Source organism: Zea mays, chromosome 10 (assembly GCF_902167145.1).
Source record: "Zea mays cultivar B73 chromosome 10, Zm-B73-REFERENCE-NAM-5.0, whole genome shotgun sequence".
NCBI lineage: Eukaryota > Viridiplantae > Streptophyta > Magnoliopsida > Poales > Poaceae > Zea > Zea mays.
In genome coordinates, this window is record NC_050105.1 from 4057940 (window position 1) to 4068919 (window position 10980).

Consider the following 10980-nt stretch of genomic DNA (forward strand, 5'->3'; position numbering starts at 1 on the left):
CCGAGTTTTGTGTGTATGTACCAACAGCTAAAATGTAAACACGACATTATCATAGCTGAGTACAGGAATAATTATCTTTTATATCTTATTGTAAAATCTGAAACAGTTCTCCTGTAGATGGTTAGCTTGCATTTTACGCTACAATTACCTCAGATCACTTCTTGTTGTATCTTACACCAATTTACGAAATTTCTTGATGCATTTTATGACAATCTCATGCGCTGAGAGATACATTCGATCTACATTCGTTATTATGAAACAGATGAACGATTTACGCTAAAATTCATACTCATTTACGTTGTTTTGGTTCACGATTTACGCTTAAATCCGTCCGAGCCGTAAATTTGGGCTCCATTCGCCATTACGAAACAGATATACGATTTATGGTAAAATTTGTGCTAATTTACAATGTTTTGGTTCACGTTTTACGCTGAAATCCATTCGAGCCAGAACACGCGCTCAATCGGCCGCACGCGATTTTCACGCCGTAATTCAGGCCTCATTTGCTGTTACGAAACATGTATACGATTTACGCTAAATTGTGTACTCATTTACACTGTTTTAGCTCACGTTTTACGCTAAAATCTATTTGAGCCAAAACCCGCGCACCATCGGACGCACGCGATTATTACGCCGTAATTTTCGGGACCCATTTACGGTTTCGAAACAGATATACGATTTACGCTAAATTTCGTACTCGTTTACGCTGTTTTGGTTCATGTTTTACGCTAAAATCTTTCTGAGTCAGAACCCGATCACGATGGGACGCGCGAGATTTTTACGCCGTAATTTTCGGGCCGCATTCGCAGTTTCAAAATAGATCTACGATTTACGCTAAAATTCGTAATCATTTACGCTGTTTTTGTTTACGTTTTACGCTAAAATCTGTCCGAGTCAGAACCCGTGCCCGACGGGACGCCCGCTGGTACGGGACGTGGCTATACCTGGCTGGGGCTTCCTGGTACTAATGGAAGCCCAGGGCTTCCATTACCTCGTCCCTATATATATATATATATATATATATATATATATATATATATATATATATATATATATATATATATATATATATATATATATATATATATATATATATATATATATATATATATATATATATATATATATATATATAGCCTCAACCCTTGTGGCACAAATAAAATTTGATTTTTTAATCTGCTCACCAGAACTCGCTACCGTACCATTACAAGTTGCCAGGTTGGCATCGCTTCAGATAGCCACACGCACAAGACATGCAGCACAGATGAATCAAACGGCCATGGATGGCTAGATAGATAGATCGTCGGGATGGCCATGGATGGCTAGATAGCCACGCAATATTCCAGCGGACCAGCTGCATGCAGCGCCCGGGTCATTATCTTCTCGTCAAGGCATATAAAGGGCCCCTGAGCCGCCCCAGACCTGACGCTCTCCTCGCTCGCTGTCGCCGCATCCCACCTGCACCCACCTCTCCAAGCTCGCCGGAACACCGGCGGGGATCGTCTCGACGTCCACTGACCCTGAAAAAGTCCAGCAGCCGGCGCCCAGAAGGCCAGAACGAAGCCTTGGCTCTCGTCGTCTCGTCGCAAGGTAGTGCAGCGCCCGGCGACCCTGAAAAAGTGCAGCGCCCGGCGACCGGAACGAAGCCTTGGCTCTCGTCGTCGTCGTCGTCGCAAGGTACGTAACAGCAACCAACCAATCCATGCATCCTCTGTCTTCCTTATCCAGTTTACTTGCACGCCGGCCGCTGCGACGCGTTCCCATCCCACTTCTTTTTACGGATCCCACGCTGTAGGGAAAGCACGCCGTACGGCGGCCGTGGCTTGGATTCTTATCTGTTTGGTTGGGTTGATGGAGTGGTAACGGTAATGGCAATGGTTGCCGGCGCTAGCTGTTGCGTTTGATTCATTAGCGCCATTTGTTTCTCTCTTCTTTTTTTTTTTGCTGTAACGGTAATGACCTTAGATTCTCATTAGGTGTCTTGTTTGGTACGGATTCTTATTAGAGATGAGATCGGATCTTTCTTTTTTTTTTTGCTGGGTTCAAAATAGCCGGTTGAAGGCTTTACACAAACTGCATTCAGATCAAATCAGATTCATCCCCTACCTTTCACCTTCTCTGTGCCTTCTATTAAGTGTCGATGAGTCTAATGGTGCTTCTTTTCCTCTGTGTATTGCAGATTACAAGTTCGTAACAAGCACCAACAAAAGCACCAGGAAATGCTGAAAGATGTGCTTGCATAGAAGATACTTGAGCGGCCTGGTGGCTCTTGCGCAAGGTCTGCAGGCCTGCTCGTCCCTTGACTTGAGCGGCGGTCACCTTGCCTGCATCCACTCCACCCCCTTCAGAGTCCGACCCATAAGACGCAGCCCACCTGATTGACAACAGAAAGCTAGTCCTGTGTGTGATCACCAGTTTTCATCAAGATAAAAGATATGAACACCAGAGGGAAGACTTTGACGGAGCGGTACGAGATGGGGAAGCTGTTGGGGACAGGCGCGTTCGGGAAGGTACACTATGCAAGGGACCTCGAGTCCAACCAGGGTGTTGCTATCAAGATCATGGACAAGGACAGGGTGCTCAAGGCCGGGCTCTCGGAGCAGGTAAAGCGTGAGATCACGACTATGCGGCTGGTGGAACACAAAAACATCGTTCGTCTCCATGAGGTCATGGCGACGCGGAACAAGATCTACATCATCATGGAGTATGCCAAAGGGGGTGAGCTCATGGACAAGATTAAGAGGAGCGGCAGGCTCACGGAGGCTGACGCACACAGATACTTCGAGCAGCTCATCGACGCACTGGATCACTGCCACAGCCGAGGCGTGTACCACCGGGACTTGAAGCCTGAGAACCTGCTGTTGGATGAGAATGGGGACCTCAAGGTGTCTGACTTTGGACTTAGCGCGTTTTCAGAGTCGAGGAGGACAGATGGGCTGCTCCATACGGTCTGTGGGACACCGATATATATAGCTCCAGAGGTGGTCAGGAAGACAGGCTACGATGGTGCAAAATCAGACATCTGGTCTTGTGGTGTCGTCCTGTTTGTTCTCGCTGCTGGCTACCTCCCTTTCCAGGGCCCAAACTTGATGGAGATTTATCGGAAGATACATAATAGTGATTTCAGGTGCCCCAGTTCGTTTTCACACAAACTCAAGAGGCTGCTATACAAGATCCTGAAGCCCAACCCCAGCATGAGACCTTCAATTCAGGAGATAAAAGAGTCTACCTGGTTCCGAAAAGGTCCTAGGGAGATCAGTGCAGTGAACGAGAAAGTTCTTAGCGAGAATGCCACCACCACAAATGCTGCCCCAGTGCTTCCTTCTAGGCGCAAGGAGATTGCTCACGAAGATATGAAGTCCTTGGTTGCCACAAACCTTAATGCCTTTGAAATCATCGCGTTATCAGCAGGGTTGGACATGTCTGGTCTATTTATCAATGAGTGCAGGAAGGAGACAAGGTTCACTTCAGATAAGCCTGCGTTGGCCATCATCTCAAAGCTTGAAGACGTCGCAAAAGCACTGAATCTCAGGATAAGGAAGAAGGACAACAACACTGTCAGCATTCAAGGGAGGAAGGAGGGGGGCAATGGTGTCCTTCAGTTTGACATGCAGATCTTTGAGATCACACCATCATGTCATCTCGTTCAGATGAAACAAACTAGTGGCGATCTACTTGAGTACCAGAAACTATTGGAAGAGGGCATCCAGCCAGGGTTGAAGGACGTTGTCAGGGTCTGGCATGGAGATGATTTGCAGCAGAAGCCGGAGTAGCTGTGGATGTCTCCCATAGATTCTGTTCTAGTACATTTCATTCCTTTTTTTTAGCAGCTACATTCATTTTTTGTATTGGTGGTGATATGAACCATTAGGCTGTATTTTGTTTAACGGTAATTGTTGATGAGCTAAGTTGTTGTGTTACAACCTAAAGATTGTAACAGTTTTGTAACGGAGGAATCCTGCTCTAACTTGGGTCCAGGGTTGACTGACTGCCGTACTGCACTATCTATTCCTGATGCGCGTGATGTTAGGCTCTTCCTGCAGGTTTCTGCCCGAGATCCTACCTGCGAGCTACTGCAACAGCAATTCGCATAAGATTTTGCTTCATTGTCCAGAGTATTATCATGGGCACTAGAGTTTTCAGATTCTAGCAGGCTCTGCTCCAACACGCTGCATCCGTCACCATTTCGACATTGCAGTAAGATCAGGCTCAGAACTGAACACCAAAGCAGCTAGAACATGGTGTTTTACAGCTCTAAGGAGCTTAGTTGATGCTGTCTAGTCGACATTTCACAACACTGATGCCAAAGGTTGTTTGTGCAGCCAGTGCCATTCAGGCCTCAAACAAGTCTCTCGAGACTCGGTGTAGTTTTGCTTGCAGCCACAGTTCTACGTCTGTGGACCAAAGCTGCTCTTCCTCATTCTCAACACTCTGATGATCTTGCTGTAAATCTATACTCCTATGTGTTGACTAGATGAGAAACTCATCCAACGTATATGTACACATCACTGGAAGTTATAGTCCCAGATCATCAACAAACACAGACATATAATAATGATGAAACCGCCAAAAATAAAACAGAAGTTGCAAGCATGATGGTAACAAAATGGAGAATCAAGACGCTTCTTCCAAACAACGTTTCAACAAAACAAGGGTACACATTTGCATCCAACAAGCTTCTTTAACAACTGAGCATATTGCAATCCAGCAATCACAAATTTCCATGTACTCAGCTTCGCTTTTATTCTATATTTCAAGTCTCACATTTAAGGGATTTAGCCGAACGACAAAACCTGCAAACTTGGACCCAGATCACATGGCCAGAATACACCCACTTCCAGTTTTACACGACACAAGGTTCAACTCAACACATGAACAATGTTGCAAATTTACTTCAATATATTGACCCCCGTGTAACATCTATATTACACACCAACACCATCATACCAATACTCCCTCCGTTTCTTTTTATTTGTCGCTGGATAGTGTAATTTTGCACTATCCAGCGACAAATAAAAAGAAACGGAGGGAGTATGTAACAAGAAGATACAACAGGATTGCACCAGCCTTCACCTATGTCTATCTATGTGGCACTCCATCCGCAGGACGAGACAATTTACGAACAACCGAGCATTCGTCACCGGACCTTCTCGGATTCTGAATTCGCAGGCTGTGCAACAAGGGTGCGCCAGAGGTAACGCCCGCTTGCCATGTCCACCATCGTCCAGAACCCTGCTTTCACAGCCGATCCAACCTAGGATTTGTGCACAAGAACAAACCTTCAGATTCTGAAGTAACTGTTATTCAAGAAACCTTTGAAATTTGCACGCAGGGGAGACAAGAGACAATGGACCGATGATCCAATATTAAAATCAAGTAAGCAGCGCAACAAGTGACCATTGATTGTGCACCGTGCACCAGTATATCTAACTCGACTCATGTTTCTACGCAGCTGGTTTTGTAAATACATTCAGACGCTAGATCCAAAAGCTCTGTGCACGTAATATAGAATGGTGGTCAGTACCTCTGTGCACGTAATGGGGAGTGGGCTGCGTTGGCTGGCGAGCCGCAGATTCGCCATTGCTCAAATCAGTTGTTACATCGAGCAAATTTAAGCGTGGTAATTAGGCAATACTGCGCAGAAAATAAGGACGAGGCTACCTTATCATCTATGGAATTGTCTTTGTGCAGTGAGAAGTGATAACTCAAGTGTCAGGGAGGGCGAGAAAGCGGGGAGGCGTCGGTTGGGTTACCTTGGAATGCAGAGGCAGGGGCGCCCTGGGGGATCCCGACTCGTCGGCGTCGGCGTCGGCGTCGAACTGGTCCGGCTCGGCGTTGAGCCCCCTGACGAGGAAGAAGCCCGCGACGGTGGCGGAGAGGAAGATGAGGATGACCCGCAGCGGGCACATCTCTTGCTGACTTCTCCGGGCCCGGGGTCCCTCCCCCGACCGAGGAATCGAGCAATCGACCAATATGGCGTGGACGGAGGGCAAGCGGTTCAGAAAAGTCGGCACCTTTGCCTTTTATTGCTTGCTCCGAGCTGGGGGCGGGGGGCTCTGGGCGTCTGGCGACGGGGAGAATAGGAAGCTATGGTGGATTGCGGGAGTCGCCTGCGTTGGTGGTGGGGATTTCTTTTGACCTTCTCGGCTTCTCCCGAGGCGGAGCACGCAGGCGCTGAGGCGCCCAGCCCACCTAACGTCTCCCTCCCCTCCAATAAACTAATTTGATGAATCGAGCAGAAACCGAAAGGGAGGGAGAAGGGAAAAAGAAACAAGCTACGAAATGGCGAGGCGAGGGGCGGAGCGGAGGTGGACGAGCAGCTCGATCAATCCAGGGAGGGAGGGAGGGTTTGCGGTGTGGAATCGCGTCGTCCGCGAAGAGGAGGGATCCGCGGAGGAAGACGCCGCCGCCTGCGCTGCGCGTTCCCCTTCCTCTTGGTGGTGGAGAAAAGCTGGCAGAGGCTGGCGGGGCCCGAATGCCAGAAGTGGCAGAGGCCACGTCAAAACACGCTGGGTTGACGGATTCCGTCTATGGGGCCCACTGTCACATCTAGACTGTTATGTTGCCTCTCCGACAGATCCTCTATTCAGTAAATGTTTCAAATTTCACACCGTAAACAGTATCAAATAATATTATCTATAGTTCTGCGTTATCTATTTTACTCTATCTACAGGAGACAATCTTAAATCATATTTAAATACAGTAAAGCTAATAGTTAGCTGCTAATATTAGCTAGATATGTTTAAACAACTCAACTAATAGTTTAACTATTATATTCTCTTAGCTCGAGGCAACTGGATGTCGTCAACTAATAGTCCAACTAACTATTAGTTACACTCTTAAGTTACTACACCTTTAAAGTGGGACTTTCATGGTGCGTCATCCCCTCTCTCCACGCTCGCATCCCTGCACACGCCAAAAGCGAACAGGGTGCTCGCCTCTAACCACGGTATCTCATATTGGTTTGTGTTTATATAAAAGATAGACATTATAAATATATATGAACTAATAATTTGAAAATAAAAAATAAAATCGTGTCGGGTCGGACCGTGGCACTATTAAATGGGTCGAGTCTCAGATCGGCTTGCTAGGCATAGCCCAGTTCCTGCTTCCTCACCGTCCATAATCTCACGAGCTTGAAAAAAAGGAGAGAGAAAACTTCGATGTTGACATACTTAAGAACGTCAGTTCCCTTAGACCGGCGTAAACTTAAGTATGGCGATTGTGTGGGTGGACCGAAGTACTTACCTATACCACTATACAATCAACTAGTTTCAACTTTGCAAAACGCACCCAATCCAATCACCCACACACCCATAACCTTTACTAAATCCACCAACAAATTGCACCCAGGCTTAACACACCATCAAAATCAATGGTTTAGATCGTTAGATAACCCTCTCTCCCTTACTCGTCAAATCCAACAGACAATATTATTTGGATCGTCCATCCCCCTCTCTCGTGTCTCGGTCGCCCCCTTCCCCTCACTCGCACTGTTGTCGTTGTTGATCCCTCCCCTCTATAGAATCGTAGAGTTAGCACGGAGCTATACGCTAGTCTAACTTAAGTACATCGGCTGATCGATGGACCAACATACTTAAGGTTAAGTACGTCAAAGTAAATACGTTGGCTAAGTACGTCAGTCGATCCCCCCACGTTCTTAATGTAAGTATATCGGTCTATTAGAGTAAGAATGGTAGTTCCTAGTCCACGTTCTTTAATCATTTTCCTGTAGTGTTGGGTCGTGTTTGAATAACTATATAATTTAAGCAATATCTACCTATATAATATATAGAAATCTTATTAAGGCATGGATAACTAATAGTTAGTCGGCTACAAGTTAGCTAGGTAATTCCAACGGTAACTTTTTAGCTAACTTAGTGCGTTTAAACATATCCTTAAGAATCAATGGACGTTGCGTTGTCACCAACTTTTTATGGACGGGAATAAAAATGTTAAACACTCTGTGTGCTCCCTACTGCTAGTTATATATGGTACGGCATGCATTAATTCTCACCAACTGTTTATGGACGTTGCGTTCGTATCGTACGTGTATGATCGGATAGATATGCCCGACGGCACAGCAGTTGGGTTTGTTTGGTTGGGTAGCAGAGCACATGGAGTCGCCGCCGCTGGATGAGATGAAGTGGCACAACACGCCACGCACGCTGTGCTCGTGCATGATTGGTCGTTTGTGCTCTCCATGTCTACTAACTAACCACCGGTCGTTGACAACTGATCCATTGCATATACATGCTACGCCCATACTTAAGTTTGCTAATATGGCGTTGGCTTTGTTAGCAGAAACGGTAGGAAAAATAAAGTAGATTAACCAAACAAATCACAGAGCGCGACATATAAGTTTACGTGAAAAACTCTTCATTACGAAAGTAAAAAACCACGGGCACCAGAGGCGAAACATTTGTGTCTATAATTTTTTGGTTCGTCTGTGTCTATAATTTATAGATTCAATAGCATACTAACGAAGCATTGCAAATCCCTCCCCGCGGCCGTGGTGGAGACGTGTGAGTGGCCGCAGCAGGATAACATGAACAGCCGGCCCACCGGCGGAGGGCGACGGCGATGGAGCTGCACTTGACACCACGCTCCACTCTGCCTTAACGCAATGCTCCAGGCTCCAGTGGATGCATTCCACTCTGGTTCTGGGAATAGTACTCTAGTTTAGTTTCACTTCAAAGCAGGTCAGTCAGCAAAATCTGCTGCGCGAAAGTCGCCAAGCACGAGCATGACATGGATGGATGGATAGGCCCTCCTCTCGTCACATACTACTCAACCAATGGCAATGGATGGGCTTCCAGATAAATATTAACACATATATAAAACTAACCAGTGCACGTTTTCACTAGGGCACAAACAAAACAAGTTGGGCAGGCTGTGTGGTCGCTAGTGCCCAGCCAGTGGAGACTGACGGCTGAACCACTTGCAGGTTAAACATGCATGGCCGCCGCACCCACCAAAGACGATCACCACCACCGTTGAGACAATGTGTCCAACATTTCCTCTGCACTTAGGTGCCGTTCGGTTGTTTGGGATTGGTGGGTCAGAACGATTTCTAACCGGATTGTTTCTCTAATTTATATAAATTTTGATTAGATAGAACAATTCTAAGTGCAATCCGGCACAAACGAACAAGCCCTCTATGGGTCTGCATCGACCGTCACATCAGCTATCCATCAGGACAACGTTGAAGGATTATTGCAAACCTTATAGATGCTTCGAATACGATGGTTGTGCTGCAATGGAGGACTCGACGTCGACTATTTTATAGTCGTCCATAGCGTATGCTCATTCATGCTTATTCTCAATAATCATATTGTTTAAAATGATACATACATATATGATCGCACCGATTAATTGGTGGAAAAAATGACCTGGGCTAGTAACAAGATGGAAGCGAGTCTTAGGGACCTCAAATATTCTCTCTACGTTCTTTTATGCGCTCTCTTGACATGCTGCAAACATCCACTGCTTCAGAGACTGTGGGAGGAAAATAATCTTCATAAACAGGGGGCGAACCTACATCCCGGGACACTCGGTCCGTGGCCTAGAGCGTGATCCATATGATTCCATATAATTATATTTAATCTGATCTGGATTTGTTAAAGTAAAAGAGAATAAAAAGAAATTCATAGGTTTGGCCTAGAGCATAAGAACATTCTAGATCTGCCCCTGGTAGATGTCATCGACAAGATAGTAACCTTGGTTGTCTAGGGATGAAAACGTATGGGATTGGTCGGAATAACCTCTCTCTTGTTTTCATTTTTCATATTTTATTTTGGAAACGAGATCATCGAAACCCAGGTCGAAAACGGGACTAGCGGAATGACAAAAACGAACCAAAACAAACGGAACAAATCGATAACGGATCAGAATCGAACGTAAAAGGCGAAAACATCGCCACATAGAGTATAAAAATAAAGTAGCATTATGATTAATTAAAACATCTTATCTAAACATATAAAAGAAATATATTATAATATGCATATAGCCAATAGAGAAAATAATCAATTATGGATTAGTCTATTGTGATGTGATATAGTCGTCTATGATTTATTCATTATATTATCTAAACAGGATATTATATACGAATAAAAATGGGATATCCTGACTAAAACGGGAAAAGCAAAAACGATCGAAAAAACACCCATACTGTCTGTCACGTTTCCATATTTATCTAAAACGGAAGAAACGAAAACGAACGGAATATCCATAAATACGAATTCGAACGGATCAATGTAGAAATCGTCAAATCGGTGCGGAACAGAATGGGATATATCCCAACCGTTTTCACCTGTACTCATGTCTACTCATTGTGAAGTTTACATTTGGTGCTTCTTCTTTGAGAAGGTCAATGAACAATGATGATTGGTTGAGCATGTTTGTCGGGGACCATAATTAGGGGTACCCTCAAAACTCCTAATTCTCAGCTGGTAACCCCCATCAGCATAAAGCTGCAAAGGCCTGATGGGTGCGATTAAGTCAGGGATCAGTCCATTCGAACGACTCGATCATGCCTCGCCCGAGCCTAGCCTCGGACAAGGGCAGCCGACCCCGGAGGATTTCCGTCTCGCCCGAGGCCCCCCTCCAACGGCGGACACATCTCCGGCTCGCCCGAGGCCCTGCCTTCGCTAAGAAGCAACCCTGACTAAATCGCCGCACCGACCGACCGAATCGCAGGAGCATTTAACGCAAAGGTGGCCTGACACCTTTATCCTGACGCACGCCCCCCGGCAGAGCCGAAGTGACCGCCGTCACTTCGCACGCTCCACTGACCGGCCTGACAGAAGGACAGCGCCGCCTGCCACTCCGACTGCAGTGCCACTTGACAGAGTGAGACTGACAGGCAGTCAGGCCCTACCAAAGGCACCATAGGAAGCTCCACCCGACCCAGGGCTCGGACTCGAGCTAGGTCCCGGAAGACGACGAACTCCGCTCCGCCCGACCCCAGGGCTCGGATTC

The 10980-nt window shown here is 46.2% G+C and overlaps 2 protein-coding genes across 2 annotated transcripts; one reads left to right on the forward strand and one right to left on the reverse strand.

The window, feature by feature from the left end:
- The first annotated feature begins 2200 nt into the window (after nucleotides 1–2200).
- On the forward strand, nucleotides 2201–3898 carry LOC103640737 (CBL-interacting protein kinase 15). Its single transcript, XM_020545867.2, has one exon. The coding sequence runs from the start codon at nucleotides 2436–2438 to the stop codon at nucleotides 3771–3773; it is 1338 nt and encodes a 445-aa protein (XP_020401456.1). The 5' UTR covers nucleotides 2201–2435; the 3' UTR covers nucleotides 3774–3898.
- Nucleotides 3899–5073: 1175 nt separating this feature from the next.
- LOC100277703 (uncharacterized) lies at nucleotides 5074–6376 on the reverse strand. The gene is made up of 2 exons (NM_001329558.1): nucleotides 5754–6376; nucleotides 5074–5254 (listed from the first exon to the last, which is right to left on the reverse strand). Exons 1-2 carry the CDS (start codon nucleotides 5907–5909, stop codon nucleotides 5138–5140), a joined length of 273 nt encoding a protein of 90 aa, NP_001316487.1. The 5' UTR covers nucleotides 5910–6376; the 3' UTR covers nucleotides 5074–5137.
- Nucleotides 6377–10980: the final 4604 nt, after the last annotated feature.